The 27,913-nt window shown below is 40.5% G+C and overlaps 1 protein-coding gene across 9 annotated transcripts in view; it reads left to right on the top strand.

The window, feature by feature from the left end:
• Positions 1–20,947, top strand: part of PAGE4 (PAGE family member 4) — a 128,612-nt gene extending 107,665 nt beyond the window's left edge. For 3 of the 9 annotated variants that reach the window (XM_032843004.1, XM_032842998.1, XM_032843000.1), the window contains 4 exons: positions 16,918–17,000; positions 17,469–17,574; positions 19,262–19,393; positions 20,836–20,947. In XM_032843004.1, the coding sequence (XP_032698895.1) occupies positions 16,926–17,000; positions 17,469–17,574; positions 19,262–19,393; positions 20,836–20,852 (330 nt within the window). In that variant the 5' untranslated portion in view covers positions 16,918–16,925 and the 3' untranslated portion in view covers positions 20,853–20,947. Of the gene's footprint in view, positions 1–9,844; positions 9,922–14,972; positions 15,037–15,484; positions 15,527–16,067; positions 16,086–16,914; positions 17,001–17,468; positions 17,575–19,261; positions 19,394–20,835 lie in introns of those variants that run through there. The other 6 variants (XM_032842995.1, XM_032842996.1, XM_032842997.1 and 3 more) reach the window with 6 other exon arrangements.
• Positions 20,948–27,913: the final 6,966 nt, after the last annotated feature.

The raw sequence follows: 27,913 nt of genomic DNA on the forward strand, positions 1-27,913 counted from the left end.
AATTCAACCTTGAGCACAGACCCCCTAAATATCTCAGACTTAAATTGTGGAACCTGGCCCCTCAAAGATTTCAGAGACATTACTCTTGAAAAAAGACGTCCAAATACTTCAGATAAAAAACTGGGAAACAAACTCAAAAATTCCAAGGCCCCACTTTGCTTACAGACTCAGATGCAAATTTGGAACAGAGATCCTCTAAAATTTTAAAGAACTCACACCTTGATCAAAAAGCCCAAGTACCTCAGATTTAACTTACAACACAGACCTTCAGAATTTTGAGATGTCATACATTGAACTCTGACCCACATAATTCAGATCAAACTTTGGGATATAGGCTTCAAAGCGTTCAGAGATCTTATACCCTGAACATGAACTCCAAATACCTTACACAAAAATCTTGGAGCATAGCCACTCAAAGTGTTCAAGGACCATATTCAAAGATTTGAGAGACCTCATACCCCACACAGATAAAGTATTCAGAAGCCTCCTGCTCTCCACACCTATACCACATAACTCAGATTCAAACCTAGGGACCCAGAAATGGTAAATACCTGGGTAAATATAATAGATGATTCTTTTCCTCTTTGGTTCTTTTAAAAAAAACAAAGTATTTATTTTTGAGAGAGAGAGCGAGAGCACAAGTGGAGGGAGGAGCAGAGGGAGAAGCAGACTCCTGGCTGAGCAGGGAACCCAATTGCAGGACTCGATCCTAGGACACTGGGATCATCACCTGAGCCGAAAGCGGAGGCTTAACAAACTGAGCCACCCAGGTGCCCTCTCCTCGGTTCTTTAAAGTATGTTTGAGACTTAAAAGTAAAATTTATAACATTGTTTGGCTTTTTTTTCCACAATGGGTTTGCTACCAAAACACAGTTGTCATGAAAACCCTTACTAAATCTAAACCAAAATGGGAAAGGAAAAGACTTGTATCAACTTCATTGTTGTTGGACACATAGATTCGGGCAAGTCTACCACAAATGGCCATCTGATCTACAGATGTGGTGGGATCAACAAAATAACTATCAAAAAATTGGAGAAGGAGGCTGCTGAGATGGGAAAGGGCTCCTGGGTAAAGTAAGCCTGGGTCTTTGATAAACTGAGAGTTGAACATGAACATGATATCACCGTTGAGATCTACTGGTGGAAATTTGAAACCAGCAAGTATTATGTGACTATCATTGATGCCTCGGGACACAGAGACTTTATAAAAAACAAGATCACAGGCGTATCTCAGGCTGACTGTGCTGTCCTGATTGTTGCTGCTGGTGTTGGTGAATTTGAAGCAGGCGTCTCCAAGAGTGAGCAGACTCGTGAGCATGCCCTTCTGGCTTACACACTGGGTGTGAAACAACTCATTATTGGTATTAACAAAAGGTATTCCACTGAGCCACCTTAGAGCTAGAAGAGATATGAGGAAATCATTAAGCAAGTCACCACCTACATTAAGAAAGTTGGCTACAACCCCAACACAGTAGCACTTGTGCCAATTTCTGGTTGGAATGGTGACAACATGCTGGAGCCCAGTACTAACATGCCTTGGTTTAAGGGATGGAAAGTCACCTGTAAAAATGGGAATGCAAGTAGAACCACACTGCTTGAGGCTCTGGATTGTATTCTACCACCAACTTGTCCAACTGACAAGCCCTTGTGTCTGCTTCTCGAGGACGTCTGCAAAATTGGTGGTATTGGTGCTGTCCCTGTGGGCGGGGTGGAGACTGGTGTTCTTAAACCTGGCATGGTGGTCACCTTTGCTCCAGTCAATGTTACAACTGAAGCAAAGTCTGTTGAGATGCACCACGAAGCTTTGAGTGAGGCTCTTGCTGGGGACAATGTGGACTTCAATGTCATGAATGTATCTGTCAACAATGTTCACTGAGGCAATGTGGTTGGTGACAGCAAAAATGACCCACCAATGGAAGCATCTGGCTTTATGGCTCAGGTGATTATCCTGAATCATCCTGGCTGAATCAGTGCTGGATATGCACCTGTGCTGGACTGCCACACAACTCACATTGCTTGCAAGTTTGCTGAACTGAAGGAGAAGATAGATCATCATTCTGGAAAAAAGCTGGAAGATGGTCCCAAGTTCTTCAAATCTAGTGATCTTGTCATCATTGATATGTTCTTGGCAAGCCTATGTATGTTGAGAGCTTCTCTGACTATCCTCCTCTGGATCATTTTGCTGTTCATGACATGAGAATAATGGTTGCTATAGGTGTCATCAAAGCAGTGGACAAGAAGGCAGTTGGAGATGGCAAGGTGACCAAGTCTGCCCAGAAAGCTCAGAAGCCTAAGTGAATATTATCCCCAATACCTGCCACCCCAGTCTTAATCAGTGGTGGAAGAATGGTGTCAGAACCTTTTGTGTTAACTGGCCACTTAAGTTTAATAGTAAGACTGGTTAATGATAACAATGCATTGTGAAATATTCAGAAGGAAAGGAGAATGTTTTGTAGACCATCTGGGTTGTTTTTTTGTGTGTGTTTGTGTGTATGGCATTTAAGTCACTAGTTTTTAATCTCAGTACTTTTTAATGGAGACAGCTTGACCAAAAATCTGTCACAGAATTCTGAGACCCATTAAAACAAAAGTTTAATGAGAAAAAAATTATAACATTGTCCGTAGTTTTCAACATATGTAAATGTAACCAATCAGACAACTATAGCCTAAGGAGGAAATGGTAAAAAGGCCTATAAGGTGGCAACGTTTCTTCATTTGAACTGAAATGAGAAAATATTGATTCTAAGTGGAATATGAACAGTTAAATATGTACTTTGTAATTCCTACTATAAAACCGTATACAAAGATATAGTCAAACTTACAACAGATATATTGAGATGGAATACTGAAAAGTTTTAAATAACTCAAAACAAGGCAGTAAAGGTAAAACAGGAATGAAAAACAGAAGGAAAAAACAGAAAACAATAACATGGTAGGTCTAAATCCAAACATCAATAATCCATGAAATTTAAATGGCCTAACTACATCAATTAAAGGACAAAGACTATCAAAATGAAAAACCATGGCCTAACAATTTATAAACGTAACGATACAGGTTGCATGAAAACAAAAGGATGGCTGGTTTCTGTATAGGGATATACAGAGTTGGAAAGAGCATCACTTCCATCCTCACAAGAAAAAAGCTGTACAAACTGCAACTTAAATAATTTTCTTGAAACCACCATAGAAACGAGTTCTCTGGGGGAAACGACTAACTTAAAATCTAAAAAAGACAGGCACCTATGGGAAGACATAGCACGTGGACATTTGATTATCTGGGACAGATGCCTTCAAATGTCATATAAATCAGTAAGAAAATCCTTAACAAATTGCTAAAGGCTGAGTGTGTACTGGTGTGAGAGTGTGAAGGGTCTTAGGGGTTGCAGACCTGGAAGTTTCACACCTGCTTGCACCCTTTTCCTCTAGAACACCACCAGGCACTGGCAGGGATGTTGAGGAGAATCCTGAGAAGACTGAGGAAATGGGACAGGAGGCACTGCTGAAAGTATACAAACCGATCTTGTCAATCTCCCACACAAAACAAAAGCTTTAATCTGTATGCTGAAAACTATCAAAATATGTTGCCTAAGATCACTGGTAAAAACCCACTTCAGTTGGGAGAAAAATATGGAAACGGCCGTTGAAACTCTTGCCTACCCATTCTCGATATCTCTCCTAGGTAGCAAAAGCCTTCATCTGTGTGCAGAAGGACATCAAAGCTGGAACCTAAGTGCAGAGGTGGAAACCTACTGCAGCTGGGAGAAGGGAAGGCTAGGAGTGGGAGTGGGGAGTGAGGAGTAATCTCTATCCCGGGAGTAATAAGTGCTAGGCTCAGCACTCCATCTGGCAGAATGGCAGAAACTCTTGTGAAGGCCACATAACCCTGAGACCCAAGTCCACAGTGCCTGCCTAATACTGAGACTTAGTAAGAATGTCAGGAAACCTACTCCCTCACTTCCCACCCACCAACAAGCCTCAGAGAAAAAATAGGCATGAAATACAACTAAGAAAGCTCTAACAGACAAACCTTTTCTAGGGAACAACACAATGGGAAGACCCAAATCCAAGTGTGGAGATCAAAACAAGGCACGAGTGGAAGGACTTGAAGGCTCTTGGTGCACTGAGGGTAACAATAAACTTAGTACAACTCCTTACTAAGTTAATACTATCCTAGCAGAAATACCCCTACTAAAATCCTATGAGGAGTAACTGTATGCTCTTCTCCTAACATACACAATATTTACTTTAGTATCTAACTGTCCTATACAACATGTCAGATTTTCAACATAAAATTCTTTTGCATACAAAAAGGTAGGAAACACACAGTCTGGAGGCAAAGCCAAACTTGGATATGACACAGAAGATGAAAGTATCAGAGAATTTAAAATAATTGTGGTTAATATGTTAAAGCTTCTAATGGAAATGGGAATAAGAGAGGAAGTCTTCTCTGGTGTCCCAATTAAGCCTTATTCTTAGGCAAGCACTCTGGGTGTGTGTCTTGGGGGAGTGCCTTCACAATATTCCTGTCCCTTCCTCTGTGGGTAGAGTTTGTTTCCCCTGTTCACTTCTCCCAGCAGCATGAGTATACCCACCTCCCACTTTGATGCCCCAGCTCCTGAAGATGGAAGTTTTTGTTACTTAGGGAAGATAGGAAAGTAGGTCTGGGCCAAGTTTCCTTGATGACCTCCATTGCCTTCCCCTAGTTGTAGTGCAATTTTACCAGTGCCTGCAGATTAAGCGTTTTCATTCTGTAAGGGAGATCAGGGAAATGGGTCTGGGAGGATTTGGGCCATGGCTGTTCTATTCTTGCTAGCACCACGGGAAACCTTTCTGGATTCTCTGTTTGAGCGTAGTGGTATTTCTGGAGGAAAAGCCTGCAAGAGAGTGGGAACCCGACATGGCTGAGTCCCTTGAGAGCTTCGAGTTCCCAGGCTAGGTCCCCAGGAATTCATCACAATTTTTTGTTTAATGTTCATAATGGCTTCTGCCCCTGGTAAGCAAATGTTCCAGTCCTGTCTTCCTGCAGGCACCTAGCTCCCTCCAGATTTTGGGAAGACATTTACTCTATGACCTCAGTTCTTTGATGAGTCCACGAAAACTCATTAATTTGTAATTCATCCAGTTTTTTCTTTGATGGGATAGGCAACATCTTTCCAGCTCTCCATCTCTGAACTGAACTTCTAGGTCATATGGTACGTGTATATTTAACTTTATGGGAACCTGCCAAACCATTTTCTAAGAGTGGCTATACAATTTTGTATTTGTGCCAATAACATATGAGAGATCCAGTTGTTCCACATCCTTATCAATACTTACTATTGTCAGTACTTTATCTTTTTGTCACTTAACAGGTATGTATTGGTATCTCTTATGGTTATAATTTACATTTCCCAAATGGCCAATAATATGGTGCATCTTTTCATGGGCTAATTTCCCATCTATATACCCTCTTGGATTTAGTGACCATGACTTTTTGCCAATTTGTAAATTGGGTTGTGTTTTTTTCTTATTATTGAGTTTGGAGAGTTCTTTATATATTCTGGATGGAAACCCTTTGTCAGATATATGATTTTCAAATATATTCTCTTTGTAGCCATCTTTTTTTTAAAGTTAGTATTTAATCATTTTAAGGACATTGAGGAGCCCTCATGAAAATTCAAACATGAGGTGGGATTTTATAATACACACATGCATCCTCAAAATCGCAGCCTAATCTTTCCTATTCTTGTATAATCCTAAGCCAGCCACCTTATCTTGGGCACTTTTAAGATACCTTGAGCAAAAAATCAAGTGCTTTGCAGCTCTAAGTTCAGAATATTAGGCTGCAATATGTTTGACCTTGTAAAGAGGAGATTGTATCAGTTCAAATTAATTATCTTCTATGATAGACAGAGAGGCCTTAAAGATAAACTAATAGGTCTTCAATTATTCAGGCCTGAGCTAGGCTTCTATTTCTGTCCTTTAGTCTTATTAATGATTAGTTCTGTGGTTTAGGAATCATACTCCAAGGAATCCGAGAGTTCTATAGAGGATCCCCAGAGGCGGTCTAAGAGATCAGCAAAGCACGGACAGAGATGATGAGCTTCTAGGAGACTCTCCTCTCTAGCTTCAAGCAGAGCAGCTATTTTTTTTACTATTAAGTTTGGCTATATTTTTTGTTTAATAAACATTTATATTTTGAAATGATTTTAGTTTTACAGAACAGTTGCAAAGATAAAACGAAGAGTTCCCATATACTCTTCAGTCAGATTCACCTAATGTTAATATCTAATATAAACATGGTACCTTTGTCATAACTAAAAAAATTAACATTGGTACTGTGCTTGGAGTACTGCTAACCAAACCACAGACTTTATTTAGATTTTGTTAATTTCTCCAGTAAGATTCTTTTTTTTAAAACATCTTATTTTTAGGGAATCTCTACATGCAACATGGAACTCAAACTCACCACCCTGAGATCAAGAGAGACACGCTCCAATGACTGAGCCAGCCAGGTGCCCCTCCACTAATATTCTTTAAATGTTCCAGAATCCAATCCAGGAAATCTCATTGCATTAGAGAAGATTTTCTTTTCATTCTTTTGACAGTGTCTTTAACAAAGCAAAAGGTTTTTTGCCCCTAAAGAGTTTATTTATTTATTTATTTATTTGACAGAGAGAGACACAGAGAGAGGGAACACAAGCAGGGAGAGCGGGAGAGGGAGAAGCAGGCTCCCCACTGAGCAGGGAGCCGGATGTGGGCCTTGATCCCAAGACCCTGGGATCATGACCTGAGCCAAAGGCAGCCATCCAACGACTGAGCCACCCACGCACCCCACAAAGCAAAAGTTTTAAATTATGATGAAGATTGACTTAACATTTTTTTCTTATATGAATTGTGCTTTTTGTGTCATGTCGAAGAATCTGTGGACAAACTCAAGGTCTCCTAAGTTTTTTTCTTTAACTTTTATAGTTTTCTATTTTACATTTGGATATACAGTCCATTTGGTATTAATTTTTGAATATGATGTGATATTTAAGTAGAGATTCATTTTTGTTGTATATGACTGTCCAATTGTCCCCATACCATTTATTAAAAATATAGATTTTCCTTGCCTTACAATGGGATTATGTCCCCAAAAAACCCATCAAAAGTTGGAAATATTTTAAGTTGAAAATACATTTAATAAACCTAACTTACCAAACATCATAGCTTAGCCTAGCCTTAAACAGGCTCAGAACACTTCATTAGCCTGAAGTTGGGCAAAATCATCTAACACAAAGCCCATTTTATTTCATTATTTTTTTGAAGATTTTATTTATTTATCTGACAGTGAGCGTGCACAAGCAAGTGGAGTGGCAGGTGGAGGGAGAGGGAGATGTAGGCTCTGCACTGAGCAGGAGCCCACTATGGGGCTCAATCCCAGGACCCTGGGATCATAACCTGAGCTGAAGACAGATAACCAACTGAGCCACCGAGGTGTCTCAATATCTTTTTCTTAATAATTGATAGAATATGTAGTCAGAAAATCAGCAAGGATACAATAGACAATTTGAAAGATGCAGAACACGAAGACTCACTTAGGAAGAAATAGATAACCTGAATAATCCTTCATATATTAAAGCAATTGCAATTTTAGTGAAAAAATGTTCCCACAAAGAAAACTCCAAGCCCAAATGGCATCACTGGAGAAGTATAACAAATATTTGAGAAATAAATAATAGTAATTCTATACAAGCTCTTCCAAAATAATGAAGAGGAAAGAATACTTTTCTGCTCATTCTATGAGGCCAGAATTTTCTTGATACCAAAACCAGATAAAGATAATAGAAAACTACATATCAATATGCCCCATAAATATAGATACAAAAATTCTATGCAAGATTTTAATATATTAAACCCAACAATATGGTGAAAAGATAATACATCATGACTGAATGGAATTTATCTCAATAATACAGGGCTAGTTTAATATTTGAAAATCAATCAATGAAATTCACCATAGTAATAAACCAAAAGAGAAAAGCCCATATGATTGTTTTAACAGACGCAGAATATTGAACGCTTTTGCCCTAATATCAGGAACAAGACAAAGATGTCCACTCTCACCACCTGTATTCAATATTGTACTCAAAGTTCTAGGTAGTATAATCAGGTAAAATAAGGAAATAAAATGCATACAGATTGGAAATGAATAAGTAAAATTGTCTATTCACAGATGACATGATCATTTTCATAAAAAATGTGATGGAATCTATTTTAACAGTTTATTTTTTTAATTTAAAAAAATATGTTATTGATTTATTTGTCAGAGAGAAAGAGAGAGACAGAGTGCCAGCCAGAGGGAGAAACAGGCTCCCCGCTGAGGAGGGAGCCTGATGTGGGACTTGATCCCAGGACCCTGGGATCATGATCTGAGCCGAAGGCAGATGCTTAACTGACTGAGTCACCCAGGCACCCAGAAAATTTGATAGAATCTAATTAAAAGCTACTAAAATCAACAAGTGAGTCTAACAAAGTTGCAGGATTCGAGGTCAATGGAAAGAAATCAGTTTTATTTCCATATACTAGCAAGAATAAAAAATTGAAATAAAATCCAATACAATTTACAACACCATAAAACATATGAAATACATAGGGATAAATCTGACAAAAAAAGTGATAGATATGTACACTGAAAACTACAAAACACCACTGAGAGAAATCAAGACTTAAGTATATAGACAGGTATATCTTGTTCATGGGTCTGAAGACTCCAAATTGTTAAGGTGTCAATTCTCCCCAAATTAATCTATGAATTTAACACATTCTCAATCAAAATCCCAGCAGTACTTTTTGTAGAAATTAAGCTGATTCTGAAATTCATATGGAAATACAAAGGACCTATATTAACTAGAATAAGATTTCAAGAATTATTATAAAACTATATCACAATAGTATGGTGCTGACATAAAGGTAGATAAATGGAACAAAGCAGAGAGTCCAGAAATAAATCCATGCACATATGACAACTGATTTTTGGCAAAGGCATATACAGGCATAAGAGCCAGCAAAGGCCAGCATGACGAAGGTAACTTCACCAGTTGTCTAACTACCAAGAAATATGTACATAAGTAGAAACTCAACCAAGAGAGAAAAGTCCAAAGCTGGATGAGTACAGGTGAGAAGCCTGAACACCATCAATGAAGACTGAAAGCACAATTATAAATTGGGGATTGGTTGGCACAGAAAAGGAACTCTGGAAGCTTCTGTATAAGGAGGAGAGAAGAAGGGGGCATTTTCTCCAGGTGATGGAGCTGCCAAGAGGGATAAAACCTTCCTAGATCCTCTCCATTGCTTCCAGTGAACCACCCCAAAATGCCAACACTAAGTAATAGCTATCTGAATTCATGTGAATGTGTATATGACAACTAAATGTGCATGAGTAGTATCTGGAGTTTATAGATTGTTGGAGTCAAAGTTTAAAATGACATGCTTTGTCAATCAGATTATAGGAACTCTCCTTTGCAATCAGGAAAACTTCCTTCATGATTAGCATGCAGTTGATTTAAAAAAATTACCCACAGAATATTTATATTCTCAATCTATTCATGCCCTTACTGTACTCTACTATTGGTCAAGGACACAAAAGAAAAGATCCCCCTCTCACCCATAGCCCGAATCTCTAGCCAGCGATCTCTGCAGTTTCCAAGCATGTAATGACCTACCAGCATCTATGACTTAGCTCATGATGTTCTCGTGCCAGTGCTGCTTCCAGCACATATGGTACTTAACACCACATCACCTCTTGTGGATGATGGTCATGAGGTTGCTAAACTTCTCCTTGAGCTAAAAGGTTCAAGGGAACTTGATCCACGATGCAACACAATATAAAGAAACAACCAAAGGCAGTGGGATCAGACAGGTTTAATCCCTGGAATACCTTGTCAGAGGGTGTGATGTCAAGGCAAGTTGTAAATACTCTTAAGCTGCTATTTCTTCATGTAGAATTTTTTTTCAAATCATTAAGGAAGTAGGCAGGCAATGATTCATGAGGATGTTTGCTGCAGCATGGATGATAATCTAGAATGAATGTGTAAGACATATATAGATAGATAGATCTATCTATCTATACACATACATACATACATATATATGGAAATATATGCATTAAAATGACAAAGAGAAGAGAGGATTTTTTTTTTAATGAGGAGGAGAAGAGGGGAAAAAGTGGAGGGAAAGGGAGAGACAATCTTAAGCAGGCTCCACGCCCAGTGTGGAGCCGACATGGGGCTTGATCTCATAATCTTGAGTTCACAACCTGAGCCAAAATTAAGAGTCGGATACTTAACTGACTGAGCCACCCAGGCGCCCCAGAAGAAAGGTTTTTAAGGAATGCTGGAATCCCAGGGTTGTTTCTCAATTCTCTCCTTTCTGACTTCATGTATTTTTTTACTATGAGCATGAATTACTTGAGTAATAATGTTCACCTTTATTATTTATCAAGAATGTAAATTCAGATATTAGCATGGGACCATTTTCTCCCATCAAAATAGCAGAAAAAGAACTAATGTTATACCCAACAATTACAAGGGTGGAAGATTTTTATTTATTTATTCGACAGAGAGAGAGAGAGAGAGAGAGAAAGAGATCACAAGTAGAGAGGCAGAGAGAGAGGGGAAGCAGGCTCCCTGCCGAGCAGAGAGCCTGATGCGGGGCTCGATCCTAGGACCTTGAGATCATGACATGAGCCGAAGGCAGAGGCTTAGCCCGCTGAGCCACCCAGGCGCCCCATAAATAAAATCTTTAAAAATAAAAGAAAACGGGTCTTTTTATATACAAGCTGGAGTGTGAAATGGTTTCTCCTATCTTTGAGTCATCTAGCAAGACAAATTAAAAACATTTAAAGCCCCCACTTTCCTTTCATCCAGCAATTCAGTTTCCAGGAATACATTCTAATATGAGAAAAGCATGCTACAGCAGAAGAATATGATGTTCATTCTAATTTTTCTTATAATAGCAAAAAGATGAGGAATAATCAACATAAAACACACACATAGATGCACATGTATCTGTTTAAAATAAACAATATTATACTATAGTGTTCTATGCCTTTTTGGTATTATTTAACCTTATTTAATGGACATCAGTATGTACCAATATATGTTAATTTATCTAATTCTTCAATGGCTGCAAAATTTCCATTGTCTAGTTTTCCTGCAACTCATATGAGCAAATACATTACTGAACACAGGCAGTTTTTGCATTCTTAGAATTGTTGTGTATATACTGCGGTCTACTTGGATGAATATACCTTTAGAATGAATCCCAAAAGGGAGATGGCTGGGAAAGAATGCTTAGTGCATTACTAATTGAGAGATACTGAGAGTGTCAGAAGTTTCTCATGAACCTCTAAACCTGCTTCCTCTCCTTCATGTAAAGGATTGGGGATGGGTTATACGAGCTGTTGGGGCTCAACACAGACACAACCCATAACACCCTAGCTATACCCTCTATTGCTCTCTCTCTAAGGCTAGCTGTTGGGATTTCTCCCAAATACACACGAAGGTGGTGGTTATGAGCAGTAACTCCCAGGTCTGGTCCATATGAAGACCCACAGGGGCAGTACCTAGGCCAGAAGAAGATGAGACAGGGAAGAACAGAGCACTCCCCACCTCCATAATTTTCTGAAGCACACACTTTTAGTATGTGACCTTACTCTTTCCCTCCTCCAGGTATTGGAAACAGGCTGGGTCATTACCCGCTCACAGTACAGTCACAGCTGCCACCTCACCATGGCTTCAGCATGGCCTTGTGTCTATACATCCTTCTCATAACTGACCCAGGTAGCATATATCACATTTCTCCCGCTGGTTTTTTGGACAGTCTGAAAAGGGCTTACCTTTGGCCCATGTACCACCTGGGCCTTGGACTAGGGTTGGACCTTGATACGTGTTCCACTCCAGACTGGGCACAGTCACTAGTCCCTATTCTTTTTTCTTTTTAAAGATTTTGTTTATTTATTTGCCAGAGAGAGAGAGAGAGAGAGCACAGGCAGGCAGAGTGGCAGCGGAGGCAGAGGGAGAAGCAGGCTCCCCGCCGAGCAAGGAGCCCGATGTGGGACTCGATCCCAGGACGCTGGGATCATGACCTGAGCCGAAGGCAGCTGCTTCACCAATTGAGCCACCCAGGCGTCCCACTAGTCCCTATTCTTGATTATCACCTCCAACAATAGTAAATGGATGGACAAAAAGTCTCTTTTCCTTCTGCTATGGTGAGGAAGGGGAGGGACAGGAATGGCAGAAAGGGATGCCTTTTGGATCCCCTCAGTGGTCCTAACAACAACACTATTACTTCCAGGTGTTAATTTTGCCCAGAATGAGATGACCTCATGCTGGGATTTAAATAATAATGACATGAGAGTGGAACTGAGCAATTCTTAGTGACTGAATTATTTGTGAGGAGCAGATTTTACTTGTGCCATAAAACAAATAAAATGGAATGCTATCTACCATCTTCACAATGATACAAACAAGGTCTTGGGAGTACCTGACTGTCTTTGGTCAGAGTGGTTGCTCGGCCCTGATGTTGTCCGAGTATGAGGTTACTTGGAAGGCTTGAAGCACAGGGCAAATTGGAATTTTTTTTCTTTAGTTTAGACTCCAAGCTCTCACACAGACTGGACTCCATCTTCCCAGTGTCCTGAAGAAACTTGATCCTACCCAGAGAGCGCAGCTGATGCCAACAGACAAAGCACCAAGGTCAGGGAGACAGCTGGGCAGCAGATAGTCTTTCCAAGAGATAACAGGAAATGACTAAGAGCCAATAAAACAGCTCACCCGAGGAGAAACATGAGACTGAGGCCAGATCCCACAGTTTATGCTGATTAAAGAGTATGAGACCTCAATCCTTCTCAGTAAATCTTTATTTCATACACAGGAAGATCTGAATTGTAGGAACAGCTCCTGATTAGATATTAAAAGTGGTTATCCCTAATTAGTGAAATCAAGGAAAAATTATATATTCTTTACCCTTGGCTCTAAATTGGCTCTAGATCTTGTCTGTATGAAACGGGGAGGGTGAGAGGAAGGCAGAGAGGGAGGGATGTGGCAATCCTACTTCTGCCACAGGGGATCTTTCTAACTCTCAAAGAATGTGTGGTTCTCTAAAGGCAACCTGCAGAGTTTGGAAATGAAAGAAAGAAAGGGTTTTTGGTGGGGGGGGGTGGAGATAGGCAAGGGCAGGGCAAATTCCTTTCTGTCTTGTAGGTGTCCACCTACCTTTGCTTGCCAAAAGCAGGAGTAGTGGGCTGCCTGTCCTCCTCCCCCCTCCCCTCCCCTCCCTCTTTCCCTGACAGTGGAGGACCAGACCACCTAGGTCATGGTGAAGCCTTTGGAGGTTTACCAGATGCAGGAGACCTACAATCCTGAGGACTGCATTTTACCTCCTGTGTTACCTGTGGAGTACCATGTGTCTTTGGAGCCCTGGAACATGCTGGCTTCAGGAAAACAAATTATACTTATTGTCTGAGAGGAGTAGGAAGTGAACTTTACCAAATCCTCTCCTTTTGGGATCATGCGGCACATACACAATGCTACATAACCAGCTGTTTCAAGTTAATAACTCAATGTAAGCAGCACCAGTATGACAGCAGACATTAGTCAGTATTGTTTTTGATGAGTAGCCACATTCCACTTTCAAATGTGCCTCAGTTTAGTTATATAGCAAATCCATGACCATTCTTTTATAAATTAAGCTTCTTTGGAAAACCCATGTATCTAAATCTTTATTCACATCCAAGACAGTTTCCTTAACATAACGTTTTATTATTTTTAAAAGATTTTTTTCATTTATTTGAAAGAGAGACAGAGTGAAAAAGATAGATCATGAGCAGGGCGGAGGGGTAGAGAGAGAGAAACAGACTCCCCACTGAGCCAGGAGCCCGATGTGGGACTTGATCCCAGGACCCTAGGATCATGACCTGAGTGGAAGACAGATGCGTAACCAACTGAACCACCCAGATGCCCTAACATAAAGTTTTAGGAGTAGAAGTGCTGGGTTACAGGATATGTACAGGTTTTAAAGCTCATATATTCGAATTTAGCAATACTTTTCTTTACATTTTCTGGATTCTTCTTATGCTTAAAATGGCTTTGCACACTTTCAGAGCCTAAAAGCTTTCACACATCTCTGGGGGAGCCTAAGCTTCTCTTGAGGGCCCTGGGACAGCTGCACCGAGGAGAAAATTTGGAGGGCCAATTGGCAGGTGAAATGCAGGACTGGGAACAGTCCTAGACACACTGACATATTTGGGGGGTGGAGAAGGGAAGGACAAGTATTCCAGGATTCGGAAACAATGCCCTGTTCCAGGCAGGGCAGAGTCTGCTTGGTTGGGGAAGGCTGGATCCACAGCCTATGTGACACACACATCACTGCCCATACCCACAGGTGTTATTACACATACCTCCAAAGCTTGGGACTGGCTGGTGAAGCTGACTCCGCAGAGGTTGTGTTTAGGTGGCAACGGAAGATAGATGCCATTTTTCTTTCCCTTTCTAATTCTCCCATAGGCTCTCTGCTGTCTCTCTGCAAGTGTAAAATCAAATAGGGTGAATGCATGAGTGTGATGGGGAGCCAGCAAGACTCAAATAGATCGGGGCAGAGAGATCTGTAGTCTCTGAGAAGGAAGTTCCTCCAGGTCATCATCTTTCTCCTCAAAGGTCCTCTGGTTGCCATGGCCCATGTTGTGGCGGGGCCAGGACAAGGGAGGACGGTGGGCTGCAAAGGGGTCAGATGAAGTTGGCGGGAGTCTTGAGGGATGTTATTTGAGGTGTCTGGGTGCCAGAGGTATCACATACTGCCAACAAAGGGCAGATGCAGGAATCCTTGGTGGGTTCCCAGAAGGGATGAGGAAAGCCCCGCCCGCGCAGCACATGCGGGATGCAGTACGCATGCCCAGTGCCCAACACTTTCCCATCAACCACTGGTGTGAGGGCGTGTGCAAAACGGTCCCTGTGAAGTTCCGTGCAGGTCGCATCGTACCATCTGATTTCTTTCTCACTGTCTAAGACTCAATAGGTAGGTCTCCAGATCAGTCTGTGTAGAAGTTTAAATACAACTGTGAGGAGGGAGCCAGTGGGTTTTGGGTGGGTCAGGACCATGTAGTTCTGGTCTCTGAGGCGGAAAGCCTTGGAGGTCTTTTTTCTTCTCATAGGCGTTGCAGCCACCATGGCTTTTGTCACGGTGGAGAACAAGTGGAGGGGAGGGGGCCATATGAAGATGGGGCGGAGTTTGGGGCATCATTTGATATATCTGGGTCTTGGAGGCACCAGGAGCTGAAAGAGGGCAGATTTGGGAATTTTCGGTGCAGCCCTGGGTGGGGGGGCGGGGAAAGCCTTACCGCGTGGCATGTGCTGTAGCAGTGCGCATGCCCAGTGCTGCAGGCCTTCCCATCAGCCACTGGTGTGGGATGTGTGCAAAAAGCCCCGTGTGCAGAGCTGCGCCAGTCGCGTCTTTCTGCCTGGATTCTTTCTCCCGGAGACTCGATCATTTTCCCAGGAGCGTAAGTGTGAGTGAGTGAGGAAAGAACCAGGGGCTTCAGGCAGGTCGGGGTGGTATAGTTTCTTGTCTCAGAGGAGGAGGTTCCCGAGGTAATCGCGTTTCTCTTCATGGGTCTTGCAGTTGCCATGGGTTTTGTCTTTGTTGGGGGGTTCTGAGGCAGGGGAGGATGGTGGGTAGGTGAGGAAGGGGGCATCAGATAAAGATGGGGCAAATCTTGGTGATGTTATTTGAGGTATCTGGGTCTTGGCAGCACCGGGAACTGCCAATAGAGAGCAGATTCGGGAGTTTTTGGTGAGGCCTCCGTGAGGGGGGGCAGGGGAGCCCTTCCCCTCGGGCACTTGCAGTGCACATGCGCAGTGCCTAGCTGTGGTGAGGCCCTGGGTGGGGGGCAGGGAAAGCCTTACCGCGTGGCATGTGCTATAGCAGTGCGCATGCCCAGTGCTACAGGCCTTCCCATCAGCCACTCGTGTGGGACGTGTGCAAAAAGCTTTTTGTGCAGAGCTGTGCCGGTCGCGTCTTTCTGTCTGGGTTCTTTGTCCCGGAAACTCAATCATTCTCCCAGGAGTGTAAGTGTGAGTGAGTTGTGGTGGTTGATGTGGGGGCGTGTGCAAGGCCTTCTGGGTGCTCAGCCTAGCAGTTTGTCTTAACTTGTGGATTTTTTCTCACTGAGACTCAATCAGTAGGTCCGCAGATTAGTCCAACCAGGAGTTCAAGTTTGAGTATGAGGAGGGTGCTGCCTTTCGGTGGGTAGGGGCAGTGTGGTTCCTGGTCTCCGGGGAGCAAGTTCTTTGAGGTTGTTATCCCCCTCACAGGTATGGCCACCATGACCCCTGTGGTGGTGGGGCTGGGAAAGGGGAGATGATGGGCTGTGGAGGGGAGGGTGCCAGATGAAGATGGGGAATCTAAGGGGTGCTATTGGAGGCATCTGAGTTCTGGAGGCACCTGAAACTGCTGACAGAGCACAGAATTGGGAACGGTAGTGGAGAGGTGGACAGGGCTATATATTACAAAATCTCTCATAGCGGGGAGTCCAGTTGTGAAACTAAATCTTTTTGGGAAAGTCGTATGTCTTTTTTCAGGTACTTGAAGGCCCCTTGTCTGCCAAATTCCTGTGAAACAGAGGTTTTGTAGACAGCCTAATTTGATGCGATTGGAAAATAAGCAGTGGTTATAAATTCAAGATTAATAAAAATTATTAAATTTTTTAAAAGAGTAATAAAAGATTTTTATAAGATGAGTAAATTATTAAATTAATTAAAATTAATAAAAACTGATTTTTTTTTTGTTTTGGAAATCCCTACAAATGTAAAGAATTTATAACCAGCAGTTGGCTGTGAAGATAGTCCAGTATAATTATTGTTTTATTACAATCTTCAGTTAATGATTTTCTACTTGCAGTGAGAAATATGAGTGCTCGAGTAAGATCAAAATCTAGAGGAAAGGGAGATGGAAAAAAATCTAAGCTGGATGAACCTGGAGTTGTGAGTGCTTTAACATCTTCCTTCCATTGCCAGAAATAATTTTTTTATGAAAAGCCATTGAAAAAGTTGTTGAACCAATATAGATCTGTTGTTTAAAGGACTTCCTTGTTGAAAATGGGTGAAAAATTAATCCCATGAGAGAGACTGAGCAAAAAGACTTATTTTCTGTTGTTGCACGGACATGTAAATTGGGCTGGAAATTATCTCTATGGCTTTCTTATTGTACTTTTTAATAAACAAATACCACATCTCAGAAAAGATTAGAAAGGTTTCCTGAAATATTGGTCCTTATAATTCCTTTCTCAGAATATTTTCTATATAGAAAGAATAATTTTACTGAATACTTACAGAGAAGAGCATAAGAAAGATTCAGATTTATAATTATTTCCATGTAGTATGTATATTTGTGTCTTCTATCATGATAGTATTAATATTAATACTCTTTATTTGCACCTACCCTCTCCCAAGGCTAAGCAACCAGGTAAAAAAATACCTCAAAAAAAGGAACCACCTACTGAGGATCCAGATGTTGAGCCTGGACAAGAGAGAGAAGAAGGAGCATGTGGGGTTCAAGGTGACGAGGGGATGGAGAAACATGTTGTATTTCATCTATTAGGCTCTAATAGTAATAGAAATAGATAAAGGGTTCCCTGAAAATTGGCTGGAAACCTGTTTGGTAAGGGAAAGTTATAGTTGCAGCCCCTCTCTGATAAGTTTTCCTTCTTTGAGCACTTTACCATCCCATATTTTAAATTATTTGGCATGCTTGGGGAATAGAATTCTTGCCAAGGCTCTAAATTAACAAACCAAGGGAAACGATATTAAATTTAGATAGAATTTATACTATATCACTAGTTAAATTTGGCCTTTTTTGAATGCTGTTTTCTGGGCTTAAGTCATTGCATCAAACATTTAAGCAAACCTAGATATATTTTGATTAGCTCTTAGACTGTAATTTTTGAAATCATAGAGAAACAAAAATGTGAAATCCTTTCCTAGTTGCTGTTGAAGTCTTCAATATTTTTGTTTTCCTGAACCATAATCTAGTTGTCACATATATTTTTTTAAGATTGATTTACTTTAGAGAGGGGGGGGGTGCGTGTGTGAGTGGGAAGAGGGGCAGAAGGGGGAAAGAGAGAATCTCAAGCTGACTCCCTGCTGAGTGCAGAGCATGATGTGGGGCTTGATCCCACAGTCCTGAGATCATGACCCAAGCTGAAACCAGGAGTTGGACGCTCAATTGATTGAGCCACCCAGGTGCCCCTAGTTGTCACATAGTCTTTTTCTTTTTAACTTTTTACTTTAAAAATATTTAAAACTTACAGAAAAGTTGTAAGAAAGTACAGTGTATTCTTATATCTTCTATGTCAATTCACTAATTGCTAACCTGTGCCACATATTACCTTTACATTCGATAATAATACACATTATTATTGCTAAACCATCTGAGAGTAAATTTCAAATATAAGCCATCTGAGCATAAGTTTCGAATATAACCTTTTATTCTCAAGGTAACTCAGTATCTGTTTCCTAAAAAAGGGGGATATTCTTTTACATAACCCCAGTACAATGATCAAATTTAGGAACTTTAACATTAAGAAACCTTATCTAATATGTAGTCTTTTACCCTAGTAATAACCCAGTTTCGTCAGTTGGCTTAATAATATCTTTTATACCATTATTTTTTCCTGATCCAGCATCCAACCCAAAACCACCCATTGTATTTAGTTGTCATCTCTCTTTTTCTTAGAAGTGTACTTCAGTCTTTCTTTGTCTTTCATGACTGACATTTTTTGGAGTCAAAAATGATTGTTTTATAAAACGTTCTTCAGCTTGGGTTTGTCTAATCTTACTATTGGTAATGACTTTTTCAGTCATTTTTGGGGGCCTTCTTGGTGTCAGGTAATGTACTAGATGCTGAAGATAAAAATATAAACGAGAGAATGATTTCTGTCTTGAGCTCACCATCTTGCCAGAAATTCATGTAAACAAATGGCTGATCTAGTAAGTATAATAATAGAAGTGTATATAGGTTACAAAGGTGACAACTAAGTTGTCTTAAAACAGTTTTAGAAAAGGAAACACTTCATAGAGGAGATAACGTATGAAAAAGACAACTCCACTTTCTAGCAGAAAACTTTTTAATGCTCAATGTATTTTTATACATCACATTTTTTGCAGTACTAACCTACAGAGCTGTATTTAGTAAGATTAATTTATGGTTTACTGCTTACATTAATAATTCTGTTTATTTATGTAAGAACCTGAACTGGAAGCTGAAAGCCAGGAAAAGGAAAAGGGTCTGGAAAAGACTGGAGGTGAGCGTGGAGATGGCCCTGATGTGAAAGGGAAGACTACACCTGATCTGGCATTTGCTAAAGTTCAAGAAGCAGGTAAGTTATCCATTAAGAATGCAAGTCACGGGGTTGGTTTTTCCTGCAATATTATCATACCTTTGTAATAAATCACAAATATAAAGATTATTTGAAAGGTAGTTCAGACATCAAATGTTTGATTCAAAGGTGGTGTCAGAGCAAAAAAAATATATCAAAGCCATGTTGTTGAATTATAAAATATGGAAGTATTACTTTGGAATAGAAGTTCTTTGAAACCCAATGCAAGTTGTCAAATACTTTTAATTTTTTAATTTTTATTGTTTGTCAAATACTTTTTATTTTTTGTTTTTATTTTTTTTTAAAGATTTTATTTATTTATTTGACAGAGAGAAAGAGAGATCATAAGTAGGCAGAGAGGCAGGGGGAAGCAGGCTCCCCACTGAGCAGAGAGCCTGATGTGGGGCTTGATCCCAGGACCCTGAGATCATGACCCGAGCCGAAGGCAGTGGCTTAACCCACCGAGCCACCCAGGTGCCCCTGTCAAATACTTTTTAAAGTATATAAATTATTTAACGTAGTCAAGTACCAATTGGATATCTAAACAACACAGTAGTATTGATTTTCTTTTTATTTGCCTAAGCTATTTCTCAAAAATAACTATTTTTATATCTTTTAGACACCAAAAAATAATATGGATCTCTTTGTTTTGGCTTTTATAGGTTAGTTTGTTGATTTTTTTTAAACTGCGAGCTCTACCAATGAGAAATGGTAATATTTTCCTTCACATTTTAATGTCCTCTATGATGGTAGTGTTGTATAATTAGTGTGATCTGTAATTTTTTTTTTTTTTGGTGACCGTGTAATTATCATCATCTAAACCAGGCCACTCTTGAGAGTTAAAGGGAGTACTGTTGACTGCTTACACCAGGACAATGGATGCAAATGAACAAGATGGCCACCATACTATAAATAGACCATATAAAGATTGAGCTTAGATCAACGAAATAATTCTGTGCAAAAGAGACAAACCAAATGGAATAATGTCCTTTGTCCTCTGTAGTTAAAACAATTCCAAGTATGACATTATTATTTTAGCTGAAATGGATGATTAGGAGATTACTTCAAGTGAGTGAATTTGAATGACACTGGATTTACTTGTTTTGTTTTGCTCTTGGAGTTTCTACTTGGTTGATTTTCTTTTAACTGAAATCACTGGCATATTTTGCTCGCTACTTAAAATTATCTTTAAATAAGCTCTTGGAATTTAATCTGTTCTGGGTTTGAGAAATCTTTTCTTCATACCACCAAAAGGAGTGATGCATTTAAAAAGTTAGTGCTTATATGCTGAAAATGTACATTTGCATAGAAGTCTATCCCCTGGTTAGGGTTCTGGTTTTAGTTTCATCTTATAAAACCAAAGCTGTAGTGTCCTCCGTGTACTTTTATTATTGTCTAAGTTCTGCTAAGTGATGTACCCAACTGTTACGTTTATGTTTTAGGTGATGGACAGTCATAAGTTAAAAAGAAGAGAAGCTGAAGCCACACATACAGTTTGTTATATTGATAATTTGGCTTAAATTCTCTCAATAAAGATTTAAAGTTTGCTCTGAAGTTGTCATGCATATCTTCTGTTAAATCTGTTCCTGATATTATTATAAATGGTATCTTTAAAAAACTCTCTGTGTTCTGTTTACAGCTGCTCTAATGAAGGCTATTTATTTTTGTGTAATGATTTTGTCTGGCAACTTGGCTAAGTTTATTCTAATAGTGTCTCTTTGTCCTTTTGGATTTTCTACATACACAATCATACCATATGCAGATAATAACAGTATTCTTTCCTCCTTCTGAATCTTTCTACCTTGTAGTTCTTGTCCTTTACAACACTGGTCACATCCTTTTGAGTACAATGTTAGATAAAAGCGATGATAGTAGACATCCTTGTATATTCCTGATTTCTCTTTCAACATTTTCACTATGATGTATACTATAGATTTTTAAAAATTAGATATCTTTTATTAGATTAAGGAAGTTCCTTTTTTTAATTTTATTTTTTATAAACATATAATATATTTTTATCCCCGGGGGTACAGGTCTGTGAATCGCCAGGTTTATACACTTCACAGCACTCACCATAGCACATACCCTCCCCAATGTCCATAACCCCACGCCCCCATCCCCCTCCCCCCATCAACCCTCAGTTTGTTTTGTGAGATTAAGAGTCACTTATGGTTTGTCTCCCTCCCAATACCATGTTGTTTCATTTACTCTTCTCCTACCCCCTTAACCCCCCATGTTGCATCTCCTCTCCCTCATATCAGGGAGATCATATGATAGTTGTCGTTCTCTGATTGATTTATTTCGCTAAGCATGATACCCTCTAGTTCCATCCACGTCGTCGCAAATGGCAAGATTTCATTTCTTTTGATGGCTGCATAGAATTCCATTGTGTATATACCACATCTTCTTTATCCATTCGTCTATTGATGGACATCTAGGTTCTTTCCATAGTTTGGCTATTGTAGACATTGCTGCTATAAACATTCGGGTGCACGTGCCCCTTCGGATCACTACGTTTGTATCTTTAGGGTAAATACCCAGTAGTGCAATTGCTGGGTCATAGGGTAGTTCTATTTTCAACATTTTGAGGAACCTCCATGCTGTTTTCCAGAGTGGTTGCACCAGCTTGCATTCTCACCAACAGTGTAGGAGGGTTCCCCTTTCTCCGCAAGGGAAGTTCCTTTTTATTCCTAGTTTGCTAAGGGAATTTACCATGAATATTTGTTGAATGTTATCATATACTTATTCCACATGGATTGAGGTGATCTTAAGAGGTTTTTTCATTAATCTGTTAATGTGGATTCCTAGATAAACCCAATTTAAGTCATGATATAGTGTCCTCTCTATGTATTGTCGGATTCCCCTCTCTAATGTTTTGTTCAGGATATTTACATCTTTGTTCATGAGTGAGATTGGCCCATACTTTATGTACTCCATCTTGGGCTTTGATATCAAGGTTATTCTGGCTTCAGAAATACAGGGACGTATGTATCTTCTTTTTCTGTTTTCTGGTAGAGTTCATCTAACTTTGGGATGATTTCTTAAGTGTTTGATAGAATTTATTGGTGAAGCTATCTGGACCTGGTTTTTAGGAAAGTTTGAAATTAATGATTTAATATTTTATATTCTTTTGTTAGTTTGGCTTTTATCTTTATAGGGCTTTGTCCATGTTGTCCAAATTTTCATTACAGAGCTGTCCATAATATCCTCTCATTATTTTCTTAATGTCTGCAGGATCTGTAGTGATACTACCATTTTAATTCTTAGCATTGATAATTTGTGCCTTCTCGCTTGTATTCTTAACCAGTCTCACCAGAGGTTTACCAGCATTACTAGGTTTTTCAAAATAAGCCATCCTTTGGCTGTGCTGGTCCTATTCTATTTTTGTTCTTTATTTTATTAACTTTGTCTCTCACACTTACTATTTTTGTTCTTTCTCTGTTTAATTTGCTGTTCTTTTCTTCTTATTCCTTGAAAAAATGTTCAGCTTACAGATTTTCAGCCTTTATAATGTACATTTTTAAATTATAACATTCTTGGGGCATCTGGGTGGCTCAGTTGTTAAGTGTCTGCCTTTGGCTCAGGTCATGATCCTAGGGTTCTGGAATCGAGCCCCGCATCAGGCTCCCTGCTCTGCTCTGCTTCTCCCTCTCCCAGTCCCTCTGCTGTGTTCCCTCTCTCGCTGTGTCTCTCTCTTACAAATAAATAAAATCTTTGAAAAATATTAAATTATAACATTCTTCCTAAATAGAGCTTTAGCTTCATCTTACGAGTTTTGGTATATAGTATACTTGTTATTTAACTCAGAATATTTTCTAATTCTCATTCTGATTTCTTTGAACTATGGACTACTTCTCATTGTATTCCTTAACTTTTAAACATTTGAGGAGCGCCTGGGTGGCTCAGTGGGTTAAACCTCTGCCTTTGGCTCAGGTCATGATTTCAGGGTCCTGGGATCCAGCCCCGCATCAGGCTCTTTGCTCAGCAGGGAGCCTGCTTCCCCCTCTCTCTCTGCCTGCCTCTCTGGCTATTTGTGATCTCTCTCTCTGTCAAATAAATAAATAAAATCTTAAAAAAACCAAACATTTGAACATTTTCTGTCTTTTTGTTGTGCAGCACAGATAGCTGATGTAGCTGTTCATAAGAGACACAGCTAAGGGACGCCTGGGTGGCTCAGTGGTTTAAGTCTCTGCCATCGGCTCAGGTCATGATCTAAGGGTCCTGGGATGGAGCCCTGCATCGGGCTCTCTGCTCAGCAGGGCGCCTGCTTCCCCCTCTCTCTCTGCCTGCCTTTGCCCAACTTGTGAGCTCTCTGTCAAATAAATAAATAAAATCTTAAAAAAAAAAGACACGGCTAAAACATAAAAATTCAGAAAATTTGAAAGTAAAAGGATGGGCAGAAGATAATCTGCACAAAATAGCTAAAATAAGCTTTCAGATAAATAAGCATTACTAGAGAATACAGGATATTTCATGTAGAAAAATTCCATTTGTCAGGAATACTTAACAATTTTGAATATGAACCTAATGTGCTTCAAAACATAATGGAAAAAATGGCAGAACACAAGGAGAAAACAGCAGAGTAAGCAGACAAAAATCAGTGAGGAAGGATGTGTAAGATTTGCACATTGATTAATAAATGGGATAAATAAATAATAAATAATGGAAGTAGAACTGTGTATTCACCAACTAAATACATAATCTTTTCAGTGTAATAATTCTGTCAGAGTATCTATGCTGTATATTTCAGTTGTCTGAAATTTGTATTTTTATGGCCCAGCATATGGTCAATTTTTATAAAAATTCCATACGTGTTTGAAAAGAATGTGTATTCCCTTGTTGAATGTAGGTTACCTACGCTGCCTAACTTAGTGTTTCTACCCTGTACTTAATTTTAATGCTGTGGTCCCTTTGCCCTGACAGGGCAAGGACCCTTGGACAGTGGCTCAATTCCTGTGATGTTTCTCAGCATCCACTTGACCTTTAGGAAACGAGTTCATTCTTGCCATGTCAGAAAGCGATAATAGAGCAGGTTCCTATGTTGCGGTTACTTTTCTCCCAGCTGTCCTAGGCTGCTGCTCTACAAGCCTTTCTCTTTGAAATTTCTCCAGGCAAAAACCAGACATCAGTCTCCAGGGGATACACTTTATGCTCTATAAAAACTTGGTCATCACACTCCATTCTCACTGCATCACTAGAATGGGTTTCTGATTTTCTATAGCTCAGAGCACATGGCCGGTGAAATGCCAGTCTTCCTTTCTTAACATGTTTTAGGTGTCTTTTAGTGGCTCTCTCAGATCTCCATTCAATTGATTTTAATTGAGGTGGGTAACATAACCTCCTGTTCAACTCAGGGTAGGGACGATTTCTTTCACACCAGCCTCCACTAAGTTGATAATCCACAACTTAGGTATTCTATTTTCCATAGACTCTTCTTTAAGGGGTTTTCCAACTTCTAACCGTCTTTATGTAGACTGCTTAGGCTAGCAGAATCAAGAAATGTGTTTTCCTATCTCTGTCAAATGTGAGGTTACTTACTGCCTATTGTTCTGTTGTCAGAAGGCATTTGGATATAATGAATTTAGGAGAGAGGTATAAATTTGAAATTCATTAGAAATGTAGAAAGCATTAGAAGTCATAGTGGATCGACAGGAACTCACCTAGGGAGAGATCATATATGGAGAAGAGAGCCACAGGCAGTCCTGGAGCCCTCTACATAAGGAAGAACTTAGGATTGAGAAAAAGGACTACCAAAATGTAGGAAAAAACTAGGTGAATGTGTTATCAGGAAAATCTAAAGGAAATAAATTGTTGAAAGAAATAATAAGCAGTCAACAATTTAAAATGGTGAGAGGTCATGCAAAAAGGGTATAGGAAACTGTTAATCTGGTAAGATGGATGTCAGCAGAGACCTTCATAAGAGCTACTTTCGGAGGAGGAGGAAAACCTGACTAAAGAGGATTAAGTTGAAATGGGAGATGAGTAAATCGATATAGTGATTATAGAAAATGTATTTTGATGGGGCTCCTGGGTGCCTCAGTGGGTTAAAGCCTCTGCCTTCAGCTCAGATCATGATCTCAGGGTCCTGGGATCGAGCCCCGCATCGGGCTCTCTGCTCAGCGGGAAGCCTGCTTCCTCCTCTCTCTCTCTGCCTGCCTCTCTGCCTGTTTGTGATCTCTGTCTGCCAAATAAATAAATAAAAATCTTAAAATGTATTTTGAGTTTTGATGCGAGGAAGAAGGAAATGGAAATTGAGCTAGGAGGCTGACATGAGGCAAGGAGGGGGAATTATTTTTCGCCTGAGTGATAATTAAGGCATGTTTGTGTGCTGGTGAGAATGGTACAGGAGAGGATGGAAGACCTTGATAAGGCCATAGGGATGGGATCCAGGCACAAATGGAGGAGGTGGCCTTGGATAGGACTAGGGATACCTTTCCACAGTAATGTGGGAAGGCTAATATTGGAGGACTGAAGGAGGAATTTCTGTCTAAGTAGAAGAGGTAAGATTAGAAAGCAGACTGGGGACTTCTACTTTTCCTTTTATACTTTTCTATGATTTTTGAATTTTTAAAAAAAGATTTTATTTATTTATTAGCACAAGCAATGGGGAGGGGCAGAGGGAGAAGGAGAAAGACTCACCACTGAGCAGGGAGCCTGATGTGGGAATGGATCCCAGGACTCCAGGATCATGATCTGAGCTGAAGGCAGTTGCTTAACTGACTGAGCCTACCCAGGGACCCCAGTTTTTGAATTTTGAAGGTGACTGTATCTGTTTTTCTAAAATGATAAAGATCCGCTATTAGATTGGAAAAGGATTTTTGTTTTATTTTTATTTTTTTAAGTAGGCCCCCATGCCCAGCGTGGAGCCCATTGCAGGGCTTGCACTCAAGACCTGAGCTGAGATCAAGAGTTGGACACTTAATTGACTGAGCCACTCAGGTGCCCCAGAAAAGTATTTTTATTTTTTATTTATTTTTAAATTTTATTTATTTGAGAGGAAGAATGAGAGAAGGAGAGAAAGAGACCATGAAGGGGGGAGGGTCAGAGGGAGAAGCGGACTGCCTGCTGAGAAGGGAGCCCAATGTGGGACTCGATCCTGGGAGTCCAAGATCATGACCTGATCTGAAGGCTGTGGCCTAACCAACTGAGCCACTCAGGTGCCCTGAGAAGTATTTTTAAAGAGAAGCTTATAGTCACTTACTTTGGAGCCATCTTGTGCTCCAAAGGGTACACATGAACCCCTAATGGGAAAAACCACAACTCTTATCTGCTTCCTTTCCTTGGCCAAGGTGCAACCAGGCCTGATGAACAGATAATGGAGACATTCTGCCGGGGTCACATTAAGATCCTTAGAGGCTCTGAGCCTTGAAAAGATTATGGAATGCCCTCCTTCCCATTTACCATATGTATTTCATGATAAAAAATTGATGGTAGGGACACCTGGGTGGCTCAATCGGTTAAGCGTCTGCCTTCAGCTCAGGTCATGATCCCAGGATTCTGGGATTAGGTCTGGCATTGTGCTCCTTGCTCAGCGAGGAGCCTGCTTCTCCCTCTGCCTGCCACTCCCCCTGCTTGTATGTGTGCTCTCTCTCCCTCCTCTCTCTCTCAGGCAAGTAACCATTCTTTAAAAAAAAAATTATGGTACAATGGGGCACCTGGGTGGTGCAGTTGGTTAAGCATCCAACTGTTGATTTTGGCTCAGGTTGTGATGTCAGAGTTGTGGGATCGAGCCCAGGGCCACACTCTGTGCTCAGCGAAGAGTCTGCTCTAGGACTCTTTCCCTCCCTTTGCCCCTCCTCTGTGTGTGTGCTTTCTCCCTCTCCTTCTCTACCCCTCTCTTCCTTCTCCCAGTCTAAAATAAATATTGATGGTAAAATTTTTGTATTTTTCCATGATGTTGATTTTGCTGTTTCTTTGAATAGCAAATTCACTTATCAAAACATTCCTAATGATCTCTTCCTCCTTGCCAGAGGTCCCTTATTTGGCCATCAGGGTGACCTAGCGCTGACTCCAGTCCTTCTTTCAGACATTTATCCTTCCCGGTCGATCACCTGGTCCTGGATTGTTATTTAGATGCAAGGAAATCTAGTATAGCCTGGACAGCATACTCCGTTTCCATGTCTGTCATGTGGGCACAGGAGAGAAGTGCCAGCTGGGTCGGAAGGGTGCCCTAAACTAAGTACCTCATGACCACAGGAAACCAATTTGAGGGTTTCATTGCAGACCTAAAGGGCAGGGATTTACGGCAAGGATGCTGGGGTGCTTCAGGGAATTGGAGCAAGAGTTGGCTTAGGAAGGTGGGGCAGCAGGGCAGCTCTGGGTCCTTAGCTTGTGTCATTCTGCCCCTCCTACCATCATCTGTGGTGTGTAGCACAAAACCCCAGAGCATGGAACATATGGCACCCCCTGTCTGTCTACTTTATCTGAGGGGATTTAACTCTCCCTGTACCCTGGCAGAACCAACATAGAGGCAACCTGACGGCAAGCAGGCATCCTATCCTCCTTCAGGGCTCTTAATTT

The sequence above is a fragment of the Lontra canadensis genome, unplaced genomic scaffold (genome assembly GCF_010015895.1).
Source record: "Lontra canadensis isolate GAN:19392208 unplaced genomic scaffold, GSC_riverotter_1.0 scaffold134, whole genome shotgun sequence".
Taxonomy (NCBI): Eukaryota; Metazoa; Chordata; class Mammalia; order Carnivora; family Mustelidae; genus Lontra; species Lontra canadensis.